This window comes from Poecilia formosa, unplaced genomic scaffold, assembly GCF_000485575.1.
Source record: "Poecilia formosa unplaced genomic scaffold, Poecilia_formosa-5.1.2 Scaffold35, whole genome shotgun sequence".
Taxonomy (NCBI): domain Eukaryota; kingdom Metazoa; phylum Chordata; class Actinopteri; order Cyprinodontiformes; family Poeciliidae; genus Poecilia; species Poecilia formosa.
In genome coordinates this window covers 3,359,971-3,372,180 of record NW_006799974.1, presented here as the reverse complement: position 1 = coordinate 3,372,180, position 12,210 = coordinate 3,359,971, and the positions used below count along the sequence as shown (strand labels likewise).

Here is a 12,210-nt window from a genome sequence, read left to right as displayed (position 1 = left end):
TTTAATGTGAAGCTACAATTTAGGAATCAAAACATTGTTGCCAGAGGTTATAGTTTTATTAATATGCCATCTGATCTTTCCGACTATTAAAATGAGGACAGTGCTTCACACAAGTGCTTTTTCACATTTTGTCACCTTAGAACCACAAACTAATGTTATTAATGTTAAATAGTGCATAATTTTCTAATTGAATTAAAGGGATACATGTTGTTCAATATTGTAAAATGTGTGCCACTGATTTGCACAGAGCACCCATAAGTCAATCATTTGTACAACCACATTCACTACAATTATATCTGGAAGTCGTTTTGGGGTATGTGGCAGTAAAAAAAACCTCACATCCAGCGATGAAGAGAATCTGTGAAAAGTGTTTTTCAAGGTTTTACCTCAGATTCTGGATTTAGGTCTGAACTTTCTTTCTTTCTTTCTTTCTTTCTTTCTTTCTTTCTTTCTTTCTTTCTTTCTTTCTTTCTTTCTTTCTTTCTTTCTTTCTTTTTTTCTTTCTGTCTATTCTAACATTTTTATATATTTATAATCATTTTACATATATAATTAATTTTATATATTTATCATGAAATGAATGATGCTGCAGCCTTATGTGCTACCTTTGGTCTCACCTGACCAGAGCACACATGTTTGCTGTGTCCCTTTCACAGGCAACTACAAACTCTTTTTTCTCAATAATAACTGCCAATCCTGTCAGGAGGAGCAGGTTTAAAATACGGATGATGGATCATTTTTCTTACACTTCACAATTATGTTCTTTTTTATAGTCATACTTTGCATAAAATTCAGTAGACTGAAGTTTAGGGTGTAAGGTGAAAAATACTATTGTGAGGCACTATATCTGCCTGCAGAAATAAGGATGGCTGTTGGGATTGTGTGATGTAATCATTCACCGACTAAGTAGACTTATATAGTAGAAGGGAATTTCTTAGTGACCTTGAAAGGCATAAAACCACTCAAGCAGCATCAGCACAGCGGGAAACATCGGACAGTAGCTACATGATATACGGTAATTACTTTAACAGAACATGATCAGATAAACTCTAAAGATTTGCTTTTATATAAAGTGCAGAGCTACACTTAAAGAAACACACTCTTTACATTTTACCCCGTCCACATTTCCCAGCAGACACGCAAACCTATGAAGAAAACCCAGCTAAATGCATTTTCTCCCCCCTCATGGCAGGCTCGTCTTAAGTGCAGTTTCGGACTACTTTGCTGCTATGTTTACCAGCGATGTGAGAGAGGCAAAGCAAGAGGAGATAAAGATGGAGGGAGTGGATCCTGAGGCCCTCAGATCACTGGTACATTTTGCCTACACTGGTGAGTGCCTATAAAGGAATTCACTGACTTTTATATGATTTTATGAGCCCTCTGTAATCCTGCATGATTAAAATGGATCAATAAGGTAATTCAACAATTGGCTTGCAGTGAGAATAACTACAACATAAGATCTTTTTTATTTTATTTTGACAGACAAATGGGCTCTAATAAATCTTCTGCAATGTGCAGGAAATACATTTTCTTAACATCACTTTGCTAAGAAATAACTTGACAAACAATGTCTAGACAACCTGAAGTGGGTGTGTTTTGCTTCTAAGCATTCATTCACATAGACATTTATAATCCTATAGATTTTTCTATGACTCCACAAACGAAGGAGCATATTTAAGGTGTTGCCTTTAAATACACAGATGTGCCTCCATTGAGTGTGGATGAAAACTTAGAAAGGCATGGTATCATTCATTGTCTAAATTGTTTTAGACTGAATTTATGCAAACTCTTTAACTAAAATAGTAATAATAATTTCATTCCTTCTCTTAATTATGGCCTTCAGGCAAGTATAAATGATTTTTGGTAATCTTAATTTGTCTTAGAAAATATTGTATCTTTTTCATTTATTGTGTCCAAATATCTGTTTCAACTGTACATTCACTGTGGCAAGGTAGCGTACCCATTCCTTTAGCACAAACTGCTTTCACCAGTATTCTTATTTATCATGGAAATATTCTGCCACGAAATATGATGTTGATGTCTATGCCATGACATTACAGGCGTCCTTGAGCTGAAAGAGGAGACCATTGAAAGCTTACTGGCGGCAGCATGCCTCCTCCAGCTTTCACAAGTCATCCAGGTCTGCTGCAGCTTCCTCATGAAGCAGCTTCATCCGTCCAACTGCCTTGGGATACGATCCTTTGCAGACGCCCAAGGCTGTGTCGACCTGCTGAACGTGGCTCACAACTACACCATGGTAGGATGGTAAACAGAGCTACATCGCTATTATGTGGTGAACTGAATTATTCATTTTGCAGTAAGGGTCTTTACTGCAGGAATGCACATGGTCAGATAAAGCAATAAAAACTATAAACCGGTGTTTAATGTGGTAAATAAACCAAACCAAGACGGGTTTCTTTTTCTAACATTATCTCTGAAGACTACCACTGCAATTAAATTTCCTTTTTTATGTATTCAAAATATACTCTAAGTGATTTTTCAATGCATTTCTGAATTTTGTTGTCCTTATTTATTTTTTTTTCACATAAAAATCCATTCTGTATACAAAGTTTATGATGCAAATGGATTTGTTTATAGATGAGCTAATTTAAATATTTTCTGTAACAGAATCAAGCACTGGTACCTTGGTTATTTACATCTCATAATTTAAGCGGCTGGTATTTGAACGAGGGAATATAATAGAAACGGAATAATTTCACGCTTTAACTTTATGTAATTGAGTTGTATGCTGTCAGAGCTGCACCGCCATGTGAGCCATTTCCATCTACTTCTGCAAAGAATATTTGCACTGGATTAAGATTCAGCCACATATTCGTTTTTTTTTCCAGCCATGGAAAAATGACAGAATGATGCAGGCGTTATCTCCTAAAGGACATCTGCTCGCTCGGTTTACATAGCCTCCGTCTGAGTCCAGGAGGTTAATCTAATCATCAAACTGCACAAGAGGTCCAGCTTCCTGTTCAATGACTTCAGTAATGAGACGGGAGAGCTGTGGACTTCCTGGTTACACCATCCGCTGCATTCGGAGTGGACTGAGTTGTGTTTTGATAAGCTCGGTTTCCCTGTTTGAGCAAAAACAGCCAAGCCTCTAACATCCTTCCTTTTTGAAACTCTTTTATATTTTATGGTAGAAAACATGTAGATATATAGATACATTTGTAATCATTAGTCAGTTTTTTAGAACTTAACACTTGTCACTTTTGCTTATCACTTCAGATTGAAATCATATTTTTAATTCCTTGCAAAAGTATTATCACATTCTGTCATGTTCAAACCCCAAACTTCAGTTTTCTTTAATTGAAAGTTTGTAACAGACCAACAGAAAGTATAGATCTGACGTGAGAGAAAGCTCAACACGGTTTTTTTTGGTATGTAACATGAATATTCAGTCCCCTAATGCCTTTTAATAAATTGCAATCAATTGACTTTAAAAGTAACCTAAGCAGATCACATTTGTTTGTGTTTTATTGTCACTATATATACATCTGATCTATAGGACTCAGATGTTTTTTTTTTTCCAAGAACATTGATGAACAAAAGCATAATGAGGTCTGAAACAGGTCTGGTGAAACACTGATGAGAGGTTTATTCCAGGGTTATGTTATAAAACAGTATCCCAGACAGAAAGTGCAATGCAAAGACATGCTTTCCCACCTGAACTGAAAGGCCAAGCAACAAGAGTCTTAAAGCGTGTTTCCTCTAAGGAAACTTTTTCCAGGAAACATGGCTTTCTGGAGCTATTATTACACCGTTGCATTTTAACTGCAGTTGCCAGTGTTAAAATTAATGACCAAGTTAGAAATTATTTTCTAAAAAATTCCCTGGTAGGGTTAGTATTTTTCCACAAGATTGCTAAGACTTTCAAAATGGTACTTTTTCATATCTGTTTAAAATAGTCTGAAGCTCATACTTCACTTATGCTCTCTTAACTTTAACTTTAGAAACATCTGTTAACAGCTGTCTATGCCAACAAGAAGGAATACATTCTATTTTCAGAGTAACATTTTGGTACTTAAGACCATTTAGTAACAAAGGCATACATAAAAACAACTACACCCCTGTGGATCATTTACAGATTTTTAAGAAACCACATGTTGTTGTTGTTGCTACAACTCAGAGTGTGTGGTTAATGTTCCTTTGGAAGCACACCCAACCTCTATTTATTAAATACTTCTATAAATATGTTTAACATTTACCCTTTAAATCACTGCTTTCATTTGCTCTATAACAAAAACACCTTCATAGAACATATTGATTTCTGTAGTTTTAATAAAACAAAATGTAAAAAAAAAAAAAAAAAAAATCAAGATCCTATTACTTTTACAAGGTTCTGTAGTCTGAATGTTCTCCCTAAATAATTAAAGGAACTCCTTCCTCCCATTACACTATTACTGTTTAGTCGTACGAGAGGCATAAACTCTTTCTCCCTGCTGATCTTGTTTCCCAGGAAGATAACAAGAGGAGCAATTAAGGACACAGCATCTTAAATCACCTAACAGCAAACTTGATTTAGCTTCCAGTTTTATATTCACCTGTGTTAAACACGCAAGCAGGAATAACCGATCTAAAGCGGCATCAAAGGCTTGGCTGAACTTTCTTCCTCGGCTTTACCACCACAGATCAATACATGCTCCTCATTTCATTAAGCCTCTCTGTGCAAAGCCTCTAAAACCTGCTCTCATAATGATTGGATCAAGTAACTGTAATTTGTTGCAAGTTGATGATCAATAGCTTGGTTGTTCTTTTTAATTTACGGGCATTCACTCTAAAGTGAGCACGAAGTGGCTGCAGCAACTTGGTAATTAATGTTCAGCTGGTTTGTTTGAAGAATAAACAAGGCATGCTTGCAGCCAAACACTGTTCAGCATGTCTTTCAAGTGCTTGAATCTTGGATGTGGGTATGGATCCACAGAGACAAGAAAGCCTTTTCCACAGTATATCGTCTCTAATGGAAATGCCCACAGACAAAGACCTTGAAGACGTAGCCATGCAGTGCTGTCATATTGGCTGGGCCTCTGGCCAAGAGATGGAAAATTAATCTCAAGAAAGGAAAATAGAAGACAAATCCTGGAATGCTTGGAACTCGATACGGGGAACGGCAGTCATTTGTATGTTTCTCATAAAAGGCTTTTAGAGGCTTTTAGCTATTATTTGTAACTTGTTATTTAAATAAAAAAAAATATAAAATTACATTCAGTAAAAGTATGATTATAGTTTCAGTTATACCACACAGAAACTAGAGTAGAAATATCACTATCTACCTTTGTTCATTTGTCTTCACCTCTCTGTCCTTGTCATACTTGATCGCCATAGCCGGTAAAATGCCACTCTGACACACACTCGCACAGGCACACACTCTCTGCAGCGAGCGTACTCTCCTCCTAATAACTGATGATTATCTGTCTCCTCTGTGTCTCCTCTCTGTTCCAGGAGCACTTCCTGGAGGTCATTCAGAACCAGGAGTTCCTGCTGCTTCCCACGGCCGAGATTGTTAAACTGCTCTCCAGCGATGACATCAACGTTCCAGATGAAGAAACAATTTTTCAGGCTTTGATGATGTGGGTGAGATTTGATGTCCAGCATCGACAGCAGGACCTCGGGGTGCTGCTCGCTTACATCCGCCTTCCTCTTCTTCCTCCACAGGTGAGAGAACTGAGAAAGCCCATTATTAGGGGACAGTAAGTTTTTATGTTCCACCAGTTGACTTTGAAAGTTAGGACTGAAAGTGTGTTTTTTCATGTAGCCCAGTGCATTTAGCTCTTCATAGAATATTGATTTGGATTACAATTTTGATGTAATGTTATTTATTAATTTTGTTGTCTAAAGTGCTTATTTTGCAGAATTTTTCTTCTTTTCTGTTGTTTTGTTCTTCATAGAGCATATTGCATAATGAGACAATTGGTTACTTTGTTTCTCGTGTGTCGCCTTTGATGTATTTAATCCACTGCAAGATGAACTTTTTTTTTTGTTTTTTTTTTTCCAATTTCATCTTTATGCCTATAACTGGCCTCTGCCTATACTTACATTTTTAATTCCTTGTGTGTCTACATACACACAATACAATTGTAATAAAAATATGATACATTTTTTATTACAATTACAAAATTGTTATTTTGTTAGAGATGTAGTCATTTTAATTTAATTTCAAACATGTTACATATTTTCTTATTAACCACCTAAAAAAACCATGCAAGACGATTTCCATGGTTTGCCAATAATATCTACATGTAAAGTGTGTCATTGTTTAAATATTTCTACTCCATCTTAAGCTAATAATTTTCGAGCTATATGTCTTTCACTATACAATATCTGATGTGTAGCTATGTATTTTTACAAAAAGATAATTTGCCAATGTCTCATTTCTGCTGAGCGGTAAGACACAGGTCGGTGAGATTTGGTACTCTGCTCTGTTTCTACTGTAAAAGTGGCTCGTGTAATCGACCCCTACTGCACCAGTCCTGGGCCCAAGTCAGTTGTAGGTCTATGGGACAATAGTATTTTACTATGAGGATGAAGATATCGAAATCACCCAACATAGTCCATTAACTGGTGAACAGAAAACATCACTGCTTTAGACAAGCGTGAGACATACTAACTAGAGCGTTAGGTGTTTGGGTTTAATCCCGGTTGGCCAGTGAGAGTCCAACTGGCAGTAGAAACACTGTCCTGAATAAACCAAACCACGAAACAGTGTACCCATCCATGCCATGCCACTCTGTGAAAACGAGGCATAAATCTGTTTTCAAAAAGTGTTTTAATACACGTAGCTTCAAACGTATTCCCTCTTTTGTCCTTATTGGCAAGAAGTGTAAAACTATCCCTCCCCTTCATTAATTTATAGCTTTCTACAACCTATCATGCACATAATTTTCACTATTTTATTAAGGAAAAATGGAGAGAGGTGGAAAAAAAAAAAAAAAAAAAAAAAAAAAAAACACCCACAGCACTAGTGCTTGCAAACGCCCCCACCCCAAAAAACACTGCAGCAGATGGTTTAATAAATAAAACAAAATGCTGAAAATATGATCTAATACACCAGATATTTCATCCACTTCTTTAGGAGAGGTTGTTTTCCGTGAGGCAAGTAAACAGAAAATAAATAACTGTTATTGTCAGAGCTGGAAGTGTTGCTTTGAATGAATAATGGAGGGTTTTTAAAAGTACTTGTGGGCATGGGAACATGTCAGTATAAGAACTTCTTAGTATACGATTTACCGTTTTTCATCTAGTAGTTTCTGGGTTAAATGGATTTGTGTGAGTGAGAATTTTCTAAATAGTTCAAAAAATAATATATAGTGCAAGAGAGTCCTCCTAAAGTAGCTTGATAAATGTCTTGGTTATCTCATATAAATCAGATATTATGCCACTTTATTATATGACAGTGATCAGATAGCTCCATTGCTCCGAGCACAAAAGAATAAAATCTTTATATTTCATCTGACAGACAGGGCCCTTCTCTAACATCTACTACATGAAAATAAATTCAAACTCTTTCTTAACAAGATAAATTAGACTCAGCTAGTCACAGATTAAAATTCATTATTCCATCCAATTGAGATTAAATTCAAATTGAATTTGAAATTATAAGGTGTTAATGTTTACTTAAAAATATAGAATAAAACTGTACAATTCAACACAGTCAGACAGGAGACAAAAAAAAAAAACTGAGCAGCTAATGTCCACGTTGAAAGTAAACAGAAATAAAAAATGTGCATGATGGGCACAATAACGCTGGAAATAGAACAAAAACTGTCAGTGTTATGACAGTCACTGCAGGTGGCTCTTTGACTATTATTTTATCATTTTTGGCATGTTCTGCCCAACAGAACAGGGATAAAATATAATGAGACATTCCCCAGATTTCTAAGACTATACAAACATAAGAGACAGAGTATGACAAGGTTACCTCAAGTAGTCTGAACTAAAAGTATTTTAGAAAAGGAAAGTTTAACCTTAGTGTAGAAAGAAGACATGCTGGCTATATCCTAAACCCAGAACTAAAAGAGAAAAATCTACAAGAGATCAACAACAAAATCAAAACATCTGCCTGCCTTTTTATTAAAACACTTTTATGAAGTGTGTAAATTTCAACAATAAAAAAAGAAAAAATATTCATGAATTAATTTCTAAATTAATTTTACTTTGATAAAATGGGATAATTATTATCCATAGAGTTCCTCATAAAATTCTGACATTTTGAATGTTGTCCATGCAATCCAGCTCCTTGCAGATCTGGAAAACAACAAGATGTTCTCTGATGATCTGGAATGTCAAAAGCTTCTGATGGAGGCCATGAAATACCACCTGCTGCCCGAACGACGGCCCATGTTTCAGAGCCCAAGAACAAAACCTAGAAAGTCCACAGTGGGTGCACTTTATGCTGTGGGAGGAATGGACGCTACGAAAGGTTTATAGCAGCTCACACACACTGTTTGCCAGTACAGACTGACTGATCAATTACTAAAACTGTATTTGGTGCTTTTCTAGGCTCCACCACCATCGAGAAGTACGACTTGCGAACAAATACTTGGGTCCAGGTTGGAGTCATGAACGGACGGCGGCTGCAGTTTGGTGTGGCGGTGATTGACAACAAGCTCTACGTAGTCGGAGGGAGAGATGGGCTGAAGACGTCCAACATGGTGGAATGCTATAATCCTGTCAGCAAAGTTTGGTCAACTATGCCTCCAATGTCCACCCACCGTCATGGGCTTGGTAAGTGTTGGCAGTGGAAAGGAAACAGTATAGACGAGTCTCGATAAAATATCTTATATAGGACCATACAGTCATTTACTATAGGAAATTGCATGTGGAAAAGTTGTTATTTTTGGCAGGTTTATCACTGTGAGTCATCTAATTACATATACCAGCTTATCTAAGACTCTGTTTATGGTTTTAGCATCTCAGTTGAAGTTTTGCATCATTAATAACTGCTGGATGAAGTTCAGAAGGGTCAAAAATAGCATCCTGTAAAAAAAGAAAAAAAAAAAAAAAATCTCACTATTCCCCCTGGACATTTGATATTTTCCCGTACCCCTATCAAAGCTTAGCGAGCTGTACTGACCCTGCTCTGCCTTATCATTCCCTGCCCAACACATCTCATATCAGAAGGGTTTTGATTTGCAGTTGAAACAGGTCCTGCTCACAGAACAGGGAGATCTTGTCAAAGCATTCAGCTCACTCGCCCAGTGTGGTAGGAGGTATCAGCGAGCCCAGGAGAGCACACTGTACAGATTACCAGCGCTGTCTTTGATTTTTCCTGAAGCAAAATGTTTCTCACAGCTTTTGCTTATTTTTGCGCATATTTTCAGCTTGAATATATTTAAAGTTGGTGGCTGCGAGCACCACTGCACGCCCGCTCCACACTGCACCCGTTGTGGGGGGGAGACAAGAAAGACTTGGTGTTTGTTTTTTTTTGTTTTTTTCCATTAGAAAGCTACCAGTTGTTAAGAAAAAATACCTTTATTAAAAGCCACAGAGTCGCTCTGAATGAGTCTGGAGCCTAATGTCCCCTGGAAATAAAAAAAAACTCTCACCAAAGGAAATAAGGGTTAAACAATAAAAAAGTCTATTGTGTTCAAAAATCCCCCACATTGTTGCTGCTGGAAACCACTTTCCTCTTAGACTGGAATGAGAAATAACAATGCTGTTTTATAGTCTTTCCTGTTTTTAAGAAATTTGATCTGCTAAATGTCTCAACTTGCTTCAGCATGAGAACTATATCTCTGTGGAGTTCTAGTCAGTAACTCTTGGAAACTTATTTGCTTATGCATGCTTTATTATAGGAATGTTTGTTGACTTTTGAACCAAAGACGAAGGGTTGATTATATGTTTGAGTAGAAACATTTTGTGTTATATCGCAAGCAGCATAAAATCACAAAAAGTCAAATAAATTAACCTAATGCTGCTTCTTTGTATTTGCAGGATTGGGGAAGGTACATTAAACTATATTAAAGTACATACATAAATTACGTCATAATCTACCAAAAACCCACACAAGGATAAATTCTTCACCTCTCTATTAAAAGAGGATTAGATTTCTATATTTTCTCAGGGTTAATCGTTATTCAATTAAAAGAAGCAAAACAAAACAAACAAAAAAAAAAAAGGAAAAAAGAAGATTAACACCTTAACTGAAGGCTATTTTGGTAAAAATTTAACAAGGTCCAGTATTATAGAAATTAGGACTGATATAGAGCAATTAATTTCTAATAGGCTCTTTATTCAAAACAGACTTTCCATTTCCTGAGGGCATCAGCTTCATTCATACAAGGTGGGAAAAACCTTCCCAGCAAAACAGAAGGAGATGTTGGTGAAACTACATCAGTAAGTTGATAGGGAAAAAAAAATATTACAATTTGAAAGGTCAGGACAGCATCATTAGTAAAAATAAAATCAGCTTGTTATAGTTAAACCCAAAATTAAACCTGTGGCACATTTAGATTTAAAATAATTTTCATTCAACCTACTTTATTTCTAAAAGGAAATCAGACAGGTAGCTTTCTATTGATAAAACTTTATTTTAGATTAAGTAAAAAACTGAAAAAATTTTTTTTTTTTTAAATTCCCCTGCACTTATTTATACGTTAATCTTTTTTTTTTTTTTTTTTTTTTTTTTACCATTTTTAATAGGAAAATATTTTTTCTAACCTTTACTCTAATCCAGCCCATCTTTGAACTACTGACTGGCTTTCTGCATGTTTCCATGGATACGTTTAGGATTTGTCTAATGCGGTTCATGTGTTACGGCCTGGAAAGCCTCCCAGTCATCACCATAACCTTGAGCTTCTTCCACTAGGTCACTCTAAAATATTAATATTATTTCCCGCCAGAAGAAACGTGATTAAAACACACAACACACACACTTTGTGTGTTGCTGCCAGCCTCGGCCAGCTCTCTCTTGAAGAAGATATTTTGATCTGACTGAGACATACCTGGTTAAAGAAAAGAAATGTTTGAACATGTATTTAAGGGGACTATTAATAATTTTGGCCCTAACTGGATTTTGTGAGAGTTTCTTCGCAAAATCCAATTTTGCGAAGAAAAATTGGATTTTGAAAAAACTGAAGAAAATCCAAAAATCACAAATGTGGATTTTGTGATTTGGCAAAATCACAAAATTCAGAAAGGCCAGTTGAAGTGGACAGGAGGGCAAAGGTCAACATTAAAGAAGCATTGGTTGCTTTTTAGTGTAAAAGATATGAACAACTTTAGATTAAATCAATATTGAAAAATAGAAATAAAGTTCTTCAGACTAATGTTCCAGTGGTGTGCTTATACATTCTCCTCATTCACACGTTACCTGTACTTTTCACTAAAACATGAATCTCCCTTGTTCCGATTAGGCATTGCGGTACTCGAGGGTCCCATGTATGCAGTCGGAGGCCATGATGGCTGGAGCTACCTCAACACAGTCGAGCGTTGGGACCCACAGGCCAGACAGTGGAACTACGTGGCCAGTATGTCGACTCCACGAAGCACCATGGGAGTCACAGCACTCAACGGAAAGTATGTTCCACCATCCTTCTTTCACTAATGGGCTTTTCATCATTTGAGCAGCAATGTGTTTTGGTTGCATTGTGCAAAACGTAGACCACGCTAAAGGTGACAGAAGTTTTCAGTTATTTGTCTTGCTCTCAAAACCTGTGTTGCGCTTTTCACATGGACTTAGATTACATTGTTACTCTTGGCATGTGTTTATGTGCAAACTCTACAAAAATAAGGTAAAACTGAATCTTAAAAACCAAACATCCCATCATGTTTTCTTTCAAGAGTAAAGGACAGAATTACCAAAAGGTTAAAGAGTCAAGCTGACATTAATCCAATAAAAACAGATGGACACTATAACTGTAACAGCAATATACTTGCTATGTTTGTTTCTGGTCTAAGTGTGAGATGCCAGCAGCTCACAGGAAGTGCTGTCCTGTGTTCACAGGCCAGCTCTGAACATAGCTCCAGTGTGTACATCTGCTAAGGAAACAGGAAAACAAGCTGCTGCTCGGCTTAGCTTCATTCACTATTCAGTGCTAAAGCTCTTTTAACAGTTAGGTCAAAAATAGACAAGAAAACAGCTTCACTAGCATCTACGATCTATTGATAGGGCTGTGAATAACAAGCATGTAATACAATGATGTAATCTTCCCAGGGAAGAACATTCTCGAGGAAACAGCCTTGCTATAAAAGAAAAAAAAA

The 12,210-nt window shown here is 36.4% G+C and overlaps 1 protein-coding gene across 2 annotated transcripts in view; it reads left to right on the top strand.

Moving 5' to 3' along the window:
* Positions 1-12,210, top strand: part of klhl4 (kelch-like family member 4) — a 33,042-nt gene that overhangs the window by 16,283 nt on the left and 4,549 nt on the right. For both annotated transcript variants that reach the window (XM_007550390.2, XM_016670607.1), the window contains 6 exons: positions 1,193-1,329; positions 2,061-2,257; positions 5,452-5,664; positions 8,242-8,428; positions 8,509-8,733; positions 11,364-11,526. In XM_007550390.2, the coding sequence (XP_007550452.1) occupies positions 1,193-1,329; positions 2,061-2,257; positions 5,452-5,664; positions 8,242-8,428; positions 8,509-8,733; positions 11,364-11,526 (1,122 nt within the window). The remainder of the gene's footprint in view (positions 1-1,192; positions 1,330-2,060; positions 2,258-5,451; positions 5,665-8,241; positions 8,429-8,508; positions 8,734-11,363; positions 11,527-12,210) is intronic.